The 14,249-nt window shown below is 35.0% G+C and overlaps 2 protein-coding genes across 2 annotated transcripts; one reads left to right on the plus strand and one right to left on the minus strand.

The window, feature by feature from the left end:
* Positions 1-2,755: 2,755 nt before the first annotated feature.
* On the minus strand, positions 2,756-4,357 carry LOC125186918 (serine/threonine-protein kinase OXI1-like). The gene is made up of 2 exons (XM_048083406.1): positions 3,802-4,357; positions 2,756-3,721 (listed from the first exon to the last, which is right to left on the minus strand). Exons 1-2 carry the CDS (start codon positions 4,191-4,193, stop codon positions 2,872-2,874), a joined length of 1,242 nt encoding a protein of 413 aa, XP_047939363.1. The 5' UTR covers positions 4,194-4,357; the 3' UTR covers positions 2,756-2,871.
* A 5,963-nt stretch (positions 4,358-10,320) lies between these two features.
* On the plus strand, positions 10,321-11,484 carry LOC125187489. Its single transcript, XM_048084086.1, has one exon. It carries the CDS (start codon positions 10,418-10,420, stop codon positions 11,273-11,275), a length of 858 nt encoding a protein of 285 aa, XP_047940043.1. The 5' UTR covers positions 10,321-10,417; the 3' UTR covers positions 11,276-11,484.
* Positions 11,485-14,249: the final 2,765 nt, after the last annotated feature.

Consider the following 14,249-nt stretch of genomic DNA (forward strand, 5'->3'; position numbering starts at 1 on the left):
TGATTTGTGCATATTGGCATTGAGAGATATGATATGTTATCATTGCATAATACACTTATATACAACATATTCAGATAATGCCACATAATTAAAAACATAGTAAATCTAATCACATGAAATTTTATATAGCACTAGATTATGATCTTTAGCACATAAAAATGTTGTTTATTTTAAAACACAAATTATAAAAACCTTTTCAATATAAAAAATTCTACATACTTAAGGATTATAATGTGGAATATCGAGTCTAAAAAGAAAACTAAGTCATCCTGACAGCCTAGCTCCTAAATCCCCAATACATTGGACTACGGGAGGGATGTTTACTTAATAAATTAAATCGCAAAAACATACTCCCTCCGTCCCATAAAGATTGTCCCCTTTTTTTCATTTCGGTTCGTCCCACAAAGTTTGTCTCATTGCACTTTTTACCATTTTTGGTAATGGACCTCATATTCCACTAACTCATTTCTACTCACATTTTATTATAAAACTAATATATAAAAGTAGGACTCACATTCCACTAACTTTTTCAACTCACTTTCCATTACATTTCTTAAAACCCTTGCCCGATCAAAGTGGGACAATTTTTGTGGGACGGAGGGAGTACTATGATAGAGCATATGTGGATTTAACTGGTCAAGCAAATTAAATATAGATCAATTCATCTTAATAAATAGTCATAGATATTAAATTATTTTTGGTGAAATGTCATTGCATAAAACAATCTCAACTAAACTGAATACTACATATATGAGGTGATGCAATTGAAGGTGTGAGGCCAATGCATGCGACCTGTTTGGTGGAAATTGTTTTGGTATTTATGAAGCTATATTGTTAACAGTTGCAAAAATAAGAATTTTGTTTGGCCACATGAACTGAGCTGTTTGCCACATTCATACATCATGACGATTTCAACAAACACAATATTATAATCAAATTAAATATATAAAACAAAATAAATATCGATAAACATTGATTAAATGAAACTGAGCTCACATAGTACTTTTTTCGTATCATTGCGATTGAGTTGTATTTCTTTTTGAAAAGTTTCATTTTAGTTAGTCATATTTAGTATGTCTTTTATTCTCTTTTATGTGTATATTTATTATTTTTGCTACTATATTTGCACTCAATTTCTAAATATTTATTCGTTTACTGTATTAGTTATGGATTTCGGAGGGGGTGCAAGAGGGCCGGCCGAACCTAGACACCAACATGGTCTGATTTTTCTATACAGCCGGCTGGAAATGTCATGGTCATTCTCTCGATCTGCAAATTAATAATAAGACCAACTCCATTTTGTTTTTTTCTAAAAAATACATTGCAAAATTATAGTATAATAATATCTAATTAAATAATTCAAAAAGTTCTCTCATATTCATTCATTAAGACTCAAGACTTAAGACTTAAGACTTAGACTGCAAATCATTTTCACTTAATAAATTCTATCAAAAGACTTAAGACTGCAAATCATTTTCACTAAATAAATTCTATCAAATTATGTTCCTCAACTACTTTCAAATCATGGAGCATACATCTACCCATGCTTTCTTGCAATCTCCACGTTGATTAGTATGAAAATATTTAATTCAAAAGAGAGGACTCATTAGTTCAAATTTGGCAGCTATGATGTGATTTGAGTAGTATTTATTGTGTATACATTGCAAATAATATGCAATAGATTGATTAAATTGATACACGTGGTATGGTATATGACACTATGATTAAATTGAATAAGAAATATAAATGTGATCATGTGACAAAAATCATGGAAAAAGAGGTTATGGATGGGATGGATGATCACGATCAAGGCATGATTTCCCAACTGTAATTGTACCTATGTATGATTAAATTATGTGTCACTTCTGTCGACTTAATTTGTTGCCAAAACTCTAATAAATTATAGTAGTATTAAACTATTACTTGGTCTTGTTTTATTCTAGTTAAATAAAGTGAATTAGGACTCCGTCGCATTTGGCCACTCATTTTTAAATTTAAAAGTTACTCCAATTACTTACCAACCAAACTAGGAGTATTAGATAGATAAATATAAACTATTAGAAAATTATGGTTTATGGTCAAATTATTGTTCAATCCCAAACTTTAAAGGCCATCTATAAAAATCATAAATTTTAAGTCATTTTTTCATGAGATCTAATTTAGATGAAATTATGTTTAATATATCATCAGAGAAATTCTACAATGATGTGACCAAATGAAATTTTTTTTAATCATTTTCTTATACATCTAACAGATAAATTAAACATATTATCAATTTGAAACATGCTAAATCGATAAATAAATAAAAAATAAAAAAAAAACTACAAACAGAAAACCATAGTCGTGATAACTAGTGGCGGATCTAGGATCCGGAAACGGAAAAGGCGGAATATATGGAGTAGTATAAGCTTGATTTAGTGTGGACATGGCTATTTTTTTCGTTGTTTGGGGCGACGCCGGAGACAAACGGAAGGGCGAACATGGTAATTTCACGTCCCGATAAGGGGAAAATAGTCGCACGGAGGGGGCGATCCCCCCTAGATCCGCCATTGGTGATAACATCAACAATAACATTAAATTTCATAAATTTTTTACCCAATCTTCAAAATTTCAGCACAAACTAAAATTAAACCAAAATTTTATTATTTTTTTCCCAATAATGTACAATAGTATATCAATTGATGGTAATTAACACAAGTGGTCCTAATAGTAAGCTCAGTCACATTCAAAATCATAAAAACATTCACATGCAATGTCATGAAATATAAGTAATTCACTACACATTAAATCAATTTCTATTTTACAAATAATAAAATAATAATCTGTTAATAATATAATTTCAAAAATCATATATGATGAAGAAAAAAAATATCAAAAAATCAAAAAATTATCATTCTGAATTTGCGTGGGATGATTCTTATTAACCCACGCGTTTTTATTCGTATTATTTTCCACTTTTTCCTCAAACACGCCTTCGACGTATTTCTCCACGTCAATTTCGTCAATCCCGTCCATGTCCCCAACGTCCGTTATCTCCGGAATAAACGGCGGCCGGGGCATTTCCGTAATCACGTCCCAATCAACCGCCTTGAAATAATCGTGGCCCTTGATTTCGGCGACGGAGATCCTCTTCCGCGGATCCTTCTCGAGGAGCCTCCCGATCAAGCCCCTCAACGGCGTCGACTCCCCCGTCAGATCGGGGACGCGCGTCACGATCCGGTAGAACGTCTCCTTCCGGTTCGCGCCGCGGAACGGCGTCGCTCCGTAGAGCATCTCGTACAGCATGACGCCGAGGCACCACCAGTCGACGGCGAAGTCGTGCCCGTCGCCGAGGACGACCTCCGGCGCGACGTACTCCTCCGTGCCGACGAACGAGTTCGACTTCTCGACGGAGTCGGACGCGGTGCTCGCGAGGTCGGAATCGGTTTCGGTTTCGGTTTCCTCCGGCGAGATCCCCGAGTCGCGGCGGCGGCTCCGGAAACTGAACAGCTTCTTCTTCTTCGGTTTCGGTTTCGGTTTCTTCGCTAGCGGATCTGAATCGGAGGAGGAGACTGAGCGGATTTCTGGAGATCTCGGAGCGAGTTTCGTCGACAGATCGAAATCCACCAGCATTAAATGGCCGTTCTCCTGAATCATCACGTTTTCCGGCTTCAGATCTCGGTAAACCACGCCTAAACCGTGCAAATACTCCAGAGCCAGCACCAGCTCCGCCGCGTAAAATCTGAATCGAAAATCAAATGAGAAATCTCAACAACGACGCCGGAAAATTGAAATCGTTAATTCCGAGAGAGATAGATCTACCTGATGATGTCATCGGAGAACATTTTCTCGGTTTGTTTCTTCCTCAAACAATGCAGATCGCGGCCGGAGCAGTAATCGATCGCGTATCCGACGATCTTATCAGTAGCCAAAACTCCGTGCAGCCGCGGCAGCAGAGGATGGTGAAACGACGCCAACACTTCTCGTTCGAAGCAGATCCTCCGGTACTCGCTGCCGTCGCCGGCGCTCGAGATCTTCTTCTTCTTCTCGATGGAGGATCGCAGCATTGCTTTGAGCGCGAGCAGCTCGCCGCGCTCCGTCTGTACGAGGAATACGACGCCTTTGGCGCCCCGGCCGAGCGGCGAGATCACCTTCAGATTCTTCAAATCCAGCGCAGCCGCACCGTCGCCGCCGTGGATATCTCCGTCGTGCATGGCAGAGGCTTCCAAAAACCAGCAATTCTGGCAGAATTCACTCAATTTGATTGCAGTTATTTAAGAGAGAGATAGAGAGAGAAATCGTTAATTCGTCAGGTTGATTTTGTTCTGGGTTAGGATTTTGTATTTGACTAGCTTGAAATAATATATATACACACAGAAACACATAGGCGTGTGTGTATATATATATATATATAAAGGGGATGGTGTCAAACATTCTTGGAGAGGAAGAATACGGGAGTGGTAAAGAAGAAATGCTGAAGTATATGCTTACGCCACGACGTCGTTTGCGAGGAATGGCCGGGCGTATATATATTATTTAATTATAATTTATAATATTTGGTATTCTAGAATCTAGAGGACAAAGTTGACTATATTTTAAGTTTCAAAATTTAAAAATTGTGGAGATAAGTAATTAGATTCTATGTGGGTTAATTTATAAGGTAGTGGACGAACAATAAAAAAATTATACTCCCTCCGCCCCACAAAGATTGTCCCACCTTGATCAGGCACGGATTTTAAGAAATGTAATGAAAAATGAGTTGAAAAAGTTAGTGAAATGTGAGTCCTACTTTTATATATTAGTTTTATAATAAAATGTGAGTAAGAATGAGTTAGTGGAATATAGGGTCCACTACCAAAATGGTAAAAAGTGAAATAGGACAAACTTTATGGGACGTACCGAAATGAAAAAATGAGACAATCTTTGTGGTGCGGAGGGAGTAGAGGACTACCAAATATTGGGACGATTTTATTTTTTATTGTAGGAATTCATAAAAACTAGTATAGTTTAATATATATTCTCCACAACACAAAAAAACTTTACTATACATAAAATGTGTAAATGAGTGTGTGTATGTCATCGTATGTATATGTGTGTGGGGGTAATAAATCGTGGACTAAGTATTTATTACTAATTCTTTCAGTAACTCAGAATAATATCCTATGAAATTTATTTAGGTCATTTTCAATTATTTGTGTAGTTAGACTTTACTGAGTTTGAAAAATATATTTAATATATTTTGCTATATATTTATTGCTCAATTGCAGCGTATCAGATGGAAATAAATACACGAATATGCTGAAAAGCCTAAAATGCACCAATGGTATCTAGTCAAACTTCAATTTACTTATTATTTATTTGATATTTCATTGTCAGTTTATTGTGCATGTCATTTTAGTAATAATATACTAAAATGGATGACATTATGAGTGAGCTATGCACTCGAAATTTAAATAACTGAAATTATTATAATATCTATTAGAGTTGAAAATAAAAATATAACTAAGAATTAGTTTAGGATTTATTAATTGTTATTTTGTGCCTATATATAAGACTTTCCATTGTATTTTGTATTAACACTTTACAAAATGTAGTCTATAAATGTGTTAGAATTGTAGAATTGGATTGTGAGAATTGTCTAATTGGATTGAGATAATGGAGAAATCTCCATTAGAGGAAGAAGAAGAAGAAATTGAAAGTATCGATAGAGAGAGATATGGGAAAACGGGAAAATTCATTTATAGACTACATTTTGTAAAGTGTTGATGCAAAATACAATGGAAAGCCTTATACATAGGCACAAAATAATAACTAATAAATCCTAAACTAATTCTTAGTTATATTTTTATTTTCAATTCTAATAATATCAATTAGGAATAAAGCTTAAATATAGTATATGGGAAAAATAATTTGAGTGCTACTATTTAAGGTTTAAAAGCTTGGCTATCATGATTTTGAGTTAGGTATTGTTCAATTTTGATTAACTATAAGCGCAATCTAATTAGAGTTGAATGAATAAAAACGCAGCGCCTCCTTTTTTGGTATTTTGTTGCTTATAATATACATAATGCAGATTTAGTACGATGCCAATTATTACCCATCTCTTTTAATTAATGCTATCAATTTAATATACATATATGTAGTAAAATAATTAAATCTTAACAACAAAAAAACTTAGCATGGAGATATTTTGAATTGGCATAGAACACCGTGATGGGTGGTCCCAAAAAAAAATATTTCCATTTACGTGAAATTAAATTTTTAAGAGCATTGTTAATGTTATAGTCATAATTTAGTTCTTTAAGATATGGTTGAATATTGGTTTTGACTAAATAAGCAAAGTAGTATAGTGTTAGGATAGGAGTATAGGGCTAGCCCAAAATTAAATTGACTTGATGAATTAAGATGTTTAAATTAATTTGACGCAAATGGTTGGTACAAAGATAGGTGGAGAGATGCATATATTATTTTGTAACACATGTATGTTGTACTCCTATCCTTCCATTTTTAGCTGGGCTTTTTTTTACACTTATTTTAAAAAATATAATAGTAGTTAAAGTGGAGAGAGAATAAAATAAAAAACAGAAATCTCAATCTCAGTCTATAGAGGTTGTAAGTTACTTATATTGATTATTTTTATATATTTAGCTATTATATTAACATTGCTATTCATTAAAAAATAATAGCCAAAAATGAAAATTAGTTATTGCAATTTGTATATATAAACATATAGTTAGCCCTATTTGTTTCGGTGATCCAATTTGGTTGGGCCATCATCTTGAGGCCCAAACTAAGCTAAACCCAAATTTGTGAACTACTCCACTTTATGCTTAAAAAAGATTTTTTTTTCATCCAACTCGTTGAGTTATCTGTGGATGAACGACCTATAATAAATTCGTCACTTTTTTTTTATGCACTATTTGCAGATAAATTTAAATTTGATTGTTTACATGTAAAAGTAGTCAATCTAATCTTTTTTATTGCATTATGGGTGAATATAGTCTAAGACTGATCACTAATCATTAAATCATACTATTGAACACCGTAGTGACTATTATTTTTATCTCACAATTTCAATATGTATATATTACTACTTTAAAAAACAAAATAAAAGTGCCCAAATTCGAGTTACAAAGATTCGACTCTTCAGACAATTTTTTTTATAGATAATAGTAAAACTAATAAAAAAGAAAAAAGATCTCATAGCCAATAAATAATGAACTTATTTATTTTGAAAGGACATTCATCTGGGTAATGTATGTCTTTTATTAAATTCAAAATCATGAGATCCAAGAAACTGTCCACAAAATGCAGAATATAATAGTGGCAAAGGTTAAAACTCTAATTTGATGACAAAATAAAGAATCAAATGGAAAGAGCTACTTTAGCTAAGAAGTGGATTTCCAAAAATTTCCAAAAATGCTATGCAACGTCTTTTTTACCTTACTCGCTCGAACAACTCATGAAATTATACAGAACATAGACACGTGTCTCATATATCAAGGTCGCCCACGCAAGGGCTTCAATCGGACCCCAATTGTGATGCGCGATATATAGCACACAAGGTGACAATACAATAATTTAGCCAACAAGTACATGCTAGTATTTCTTTCTATCAGCTCTCATTACACACTACCTAAACTAATGGTGTTTCCCGGCTCTCGTTGGCCCGCGGTGGGTCAGTCGACCGCATACTGAGTAAGTCACCACATGTAAAGCTATATGACTAAAAAGAAGATTGGAAGAACTACAAACTAGAAAACTCAACAATAGAAAGTTGATAACAAGACATACTAGTATATCACAATAGCTAAGAGTCTAATTCGGATACTTTGAAATGAAATGTTGTCCAATTGAATAACAACTCGCTGCCGAGAAGTAATAAAGAACGTATTCCAATTTCTATGAAGATTGCTCAGAATCACTCATAGATGCAAAAATGTGAGTATCAAGAGTGATGCAAAATTCTAGATAGATTCTAAATTATACACGCTATACTAAAAAGTAATTCAATCATATAAAGTATTCTAAGAATATCGGTAGGAGAATATCAATCAAAGATGTATTATAGATTAAAGTCGTCTATATTCTCACATTGTTTATGCAGATATATCTATATATAGGAATATCAATCTATATTAAGTTTATTCGGATCAGATCACTCGGGATTCACTAATTACCGGAACCTCTTTTATTGCAAATGATCTGAGATGGCTAATCTCAGAGTTACAAGCCAATTACAATGCAATCAATACAAGATTACAAGTAATCTACAAAGCTAACTAACTATCTATTACAGATTGTAAGCCCTAATTGGGATCCTAGTTGATTCTATTGATTCTTGACCAATCTGGAATCCAAGCTCTTGCCAATAGGAACCTGCACACTTAAGATAGAGAGGTTAGAACAACAACACAAGATCCTCTCGGATCTAAGTAACAATAGAAAGACACTAAGGCAAAGCAAGTCAGAGAATGGCTCAGGTCGCAACAACGACTAACTAGGCCATGTGAAAGAAGGAAGAGAGAATCACACTTTTGAGTGAAAGAGAGAGTAAAGAAATTAGAATAGAGAGATGAGGAGTCGGCTCCTCTATTTCTCTCACAAACTAACATAACCACAGATCCAACGATTGTGGCTCGTGATCCGAGTGAGCAAGGACACGTGGCGGCCATCGTTGAGACAAGAGAGTGACGGGCTGGAGTAAGCATTGGGCTGCTTACACATAATTGTTGGGCCTCACATTTATTATAATTGAGTCAGCCCAACATAACTAAATATATCAGTCCACATAAAATTCAACAATAGGAACTTTGTACATCACAATACTATATAACTCCACGCCTTTCTTCTTCTTTTTTTTAATGGAAAGATCTTGAACACGTAAGCGAATGTAATAATCTTATTAATTCCAAAATACAATCCTCTAATTAATATCTAAGATGGTGTCACACCTCCACGAGCAACACGTCTATCTTATTCCAAATTGTCTTTCAAGTTATCTCTCTCTCTCTCTCTCTCTAGTTTCTGCTAACCCTTAGCTTTCACCAAGAGCCATGTTCATCATCTCTCGAAATCGTTATCCTCTATTTTTTATGAAGAAGAATAACTATGATGAGATGGATAATGGGACCAAGATTCAGTCCATATATATTTATTTGCATTATCCAATATCCATGTTTAGTAGTATATCACTATCTCCCATCCAAATCCAGACGTTATGATTAACAAATTAAACAAATTATAAGTAAAAAGTATGTAAGATAAAATCAATGTTAAATTGTCTGAAAATTTTTGATTTTGATCAAATTTTGGTGTGTCTGAGTATAAAATATCAGTAGCATTGATTAGTTCAAATAGCAAAAAAAAAATGAATTTTCCTATTTTTCAGGACTTGAAAAATACAACATCTCTCCACATATAAGACAAATTTCTCATGTCCTATTCCTCGAAGCTAAGTAATTTTATCCATATCCTGTATCAGCAGCGGGCCCCTATTCATGACTTCATTATGTGCTCATCTAATTAGTACACTTATTTACTTTGTACTTTTATTTTAATTTAAACTAACAATGTCATGACTTCATTATGTGCTATTCTAATTAGTACATTTATTTACTTTGAATTTTTATTTTTATTTTTATTTTAACTAGTAACGCATGTGGGAAAAAAGTGGCTTCTGCCTATGACACTGTCGCGAACCTATAGAGATATACAAATGCAAACAAAATAAAATGTTAGTAGTAAGTCATTAAATTAAGTACACATCCTTCTTTTATGTTACTTACTTGTTGTGTTAGACAATGCTATAAACATAGCCAAATTAACCCTACACATGATTAATACTTATCGATATCAATTATCAATGTCACATCAAAACATTTAATTTTTCTTATCCTTATTACCTTGCAACACCTACCCTTTATTAATCATTAATGCCATCACGTAAACTCACTCACTAACTACTCGGTTACAAAACATTCTTTGGACTTTCTTAAAATAAGAAAATGAGCTAGCTCGATTACGTGCATATACATATGTCCAAGATAAATACACATATAATTAAATTATTCTTATAAAAATCGTAAATAATTTACAAAATTTCCATGCAACAAATCAAACACCCATCCCAATTCGCTCCGCCCTCGTGCAAACACGTGGATCGCTCGTGCCAGATAAGTCATGTGGTCGCCACGTGGGCCAATCAGGGCCTGACAACGTGCCGAGGGAGAACAATGAAACGGATATGCTTGATGCTCCAACCACTAAAATTCAGCACGCGAATGGACTCGCATACACCCAGTATATCCTCTTCCACCACCATCAATATAAAACCTCATTTCCTCTCTCCCTATTTTCATGCTTCGAATATTCCCCCCAAATTCCCCTGCTTAATCCCCATTTATTATCCCAAATCCCTAGCTTTCTCCCTTCAAAAATGTACAGTTTGACGAGGATGAAGAGAGTCACTGATCCGTTGGATGAGAAGGTGAAGGCGCGGATCGTCGGATTCAGCAGCGGAAGCGAGCACAGCGCCGCCGCCGACGACGACGGCGACAGCCTCTCCGAGCTCTTCTTCGGCTTCAAATCGTCGCCGGACTGCTGCTGCGGCTCCGATTCGGAGACCGATTTTCCCTCCGAATCGCCGAGCTGCCGGAATTCAGATCCGATCACTCCGATCGCGGTGGATCGGACGGACGAGTTCAGGAACGCGCTCGCTGCTCGCGCGGCGAGTGCGGTTCAGATCTACTCCTGCGGCGCTGGATCGCCGGAGAAGCAGATCCTGCGGAGGAATGTGATGTTGTTTCTGAGGAATTGTGGCTACAATGCGGCGATTTGCAAGACGAAGTGGCCGAGCTGCGGCGGACTCACCGCCGGCAGCTACGAATTCATCGACGTCCTGACAGCGGATCCGTCGCCGGCGCGGTACTTCGTCGATCTGGATTTCGCGGCGGAATTTGAGATCGCGCGGCCGACGATCGCCTACGAGCGGATGCTGCAGCTCCTGCCGAGGGTTTTCGTCGGAAAAATCGACGATCTGAAGCAGATCCTGAGATCGGCGAGCGACGCCGCGAAACGGTCGCTGAAGAGCCGGGGGCTCCACCTGCCGCCGTGGAGGAAGCACCGCTTCATGCAGAGCAAGTGGCTCGGACCGTACCGGCGGACGACCAACGCCGCGACGGCGTCGTTTCCGTCGAAAGCGCTCGCGGTCGACGCAGGTTACGGCGTTAAGTGCCGGGCCGTCGGATTTGACGCCGGACGGTTGATTGCGCCCTCCGCAGCCCGTACGAGATGATTAATTGCAGGGGAATATTAATATAATATAATATTCCTGTATTTTTTGAGAGTATTTTAAAATATTTAATTTTTGTTTTTTAGTTTAGGTGTTGTCGTGTAGTGATGGAGGAGCCCTTGTTTATTTTGTGGAAGCGTTATCCATTTGGTGAAATCGATAACATACGCGGCAAATGCACTTCGTGAGTGTGACGGCGCACATTAGCTTTATCCCACGTGCAATTGTGTGTTTTGGATGGACCGTCAGATAGATACTCTTCCCGTCCACGAAAATTCGTCCCGGTTTCACCGGACGCGGTTTTTAAGAAATGTAATGGAGAGTGAGTGGAAAAAGTTAGTGGATTTGTGGATCCTACTTTTATACTCCCTCCGTCCCATATTTGGAGTCACTTATTGTTATGGCTCGGGTTTTAAGAAAGAGTTGAAGTGTGTAATAAATGAAGTGAGATGGTAGAGTGTGTAATAAATGAAGTGAGATGGTAAAGTTGGTTGAAGGTGGGTCTCTTTTGACTTTTAATTTTTGTTTTGGTTTATTTAAGTATAGATAATGACATTTTGATGTAATTTTGATGAATAATGGGGTAAAATTGAATGATCAAATATGGATAAAACTAAATGTGACTCTTAAACTGGGACGGACTTTTATGGCAAAAAGTGACTCTTAATCTGGGACGGAGGGAGTATATTAGTTTTATACTCCCTCCGTCCCATTTTAGGAGTTCCGGTTTACTACTTTTGGGTGTTCCACTTTAGGAGTCCCGGTTGAAATATTCCATAATTGGTAATAGGCTTCACATTCCACTTACCTTTTTCCACTCACATTTTATTATAAAACTAATATATAAAAGTAGGACCCGCATTCCACTATTTTTTTCACCAACTTTCCTTTGTATTTCTTAAAATCCGTGCCAAACTCAACCGGGACTCCTAAAGTGGGACGGAGGGAGTAATAAAATGTGAATATGAATGAGTTAGTGGAATATGAGATCCACTAACAAAAATGGTAAAAGTGAAATGGGACAAATTTTGGGGGACGGACGGAAATGGAAAAGTGAGACAAATTTTGGTGGACAGAGGTAGTACGACAGAAAATATATTATGAGTTAAATCCAACGGTTCATATTTTTCCAAATTTTTGTTTGTTTTTATGAATTTTCAATTTTTTGTCAACATAGCACATAATATAGAGCATATAGTAATGTCATCAATTTCGAATGCGAGCTGAATTTACAACATATCACAAATGAGCAATAGATAATTAATATGGGAAAAATAATAAATTAACATAAAATTGTAGGACAAAAAAATTTGGCTATGGATTTTTCAGTTATTTGCCCATATTTAAATTCTTAATGTAGAAAATTGCAATGAGATCCTTCCCATTTGTTGGTTTCAAAGAATTTTGATGAAATTTTGATGAAGATGAAATAAAATAAAAAATAGAATAAAATAGAAAATGATATTTGTATTTTAAACACCATAAACTTTGTTTGCTTGATAAATTATTTTTCTAAATCTTAGTATATATATTAAAATTGAGTGATGTGATGGCACTGTGTCTTTAAGTTGTGGAATGTTAAAGTTAGAGTGAAGTATTGGACATAAAGTATAAAATTTAAAAATTCATAAGTTGAGCAAATCTTATCTCCTCCTAACCTAGTTCTTTCTCATAATGTCGGGATAATGTTAGTACAATCAACTTTATTTTTGTCTCGAAATAAAGTACAATTAACTTTGGGTAAAATACTTTTCATTAAAAGAAACACCCACATAATAGTAGTACTTGATTAAATTTTAAAATGTCTGTGATGGATTAAATGGTAGGACAATAAATAGTGCAGATTGATTGATATGAATCATAAGTACCCGGTTTAATAAGGGTTTTTTGATGTGACATATGATAAATATTAGAAGTAATATTTCTGGCTCAATATTTTACGAAGTGGAATATTATATAATTTATATGGAGTTTAAATGTATTAGTAATAAACTGGTACTAATACAATTCTAAAATATTTATTTTTTCAATAATGAAACGAGATCAAGTTTCAAGAACAGATTTAATATTCCGTGGTGTATCTGAAATGTGACGTAGAAAAATTGATTTTGTAATATTATCGAAAATTTGTTTAATGGTGGTATACTAATCTAAACAATAGTTTATTACTATAATTAAACATGATACTATGAATAAAAAATGTGTGTGTGTGTGTGTGTGTGAGTAGGTCCATCGAAGTACAATGGATAATATAAAAAATTTAATGAATGAGATAAAATTGGCTTTATGTGCAATGATATATAGTGTGGCGACAATTTTTAGTTGGCCGTTTATTTAATTTGGTCATTTACACATATTTTAAATGATTGAAGTATGTAGCTGTAATTGAATTAAAATGGATGAGAAAAAAAATTCAATTATATAAAATAAAAATTTAATATTTCTTGATTAAAAAGAAAAAATCAACCCTAAAAAAATGAGGAAGAGTCTGCAAATAAACTCAAAATTAGTAGAAAGTACTAAGAAAATAAACACAATACAGCAATACGAAGAACGAGTTGATTTTAGTTAAAATTATTTTATTAGATTAAAATTTAATATAATTGGATACATTATTTAAAATAATTAAAATTAATTTCTGCAGTTAAAAAGATTGGGCTGGAATATGACTTGTATTCATCCTACGACCTCAAACTAGATAATCAAGACATGATTAAGATTTAAGACAATACTCATGCGATCTCCTGCAAGGTGCTCATGAGTTTTTTGGCGAGCGGACATTTGAACCTCCCTGGCACCTTGAAGGAGATTGTATCTTCACAACATAGCTCCAAATTACTCTTTTTGAGTTTCAAATGCTTCATCGCATGGAGTATTTTCTAGATCATGTCTAGACTATTGAGATTGAGGTGAACACACACACACAGACAATATTTTAAGAATGAAATGCAAAGGAATTTTCCATACTTAGTCATTA

The sequence above is a fragment of the Salvia hispanica genome, chromosome 5, assembly GCF_023119035.1.
Source record: "Salvia hispanica cultivar TCC Black 2014 chromosome 5, UniMelb_Shisp_WGS_1.0, whole genome shotgun sequence".
NCBI classification, from domain to species: Eukaryota; Viridiplantae; Streptophyta; class Magnoliopsida; order Lamiales; family Lamiaceae; genus Salvia; species Salvia hispanica.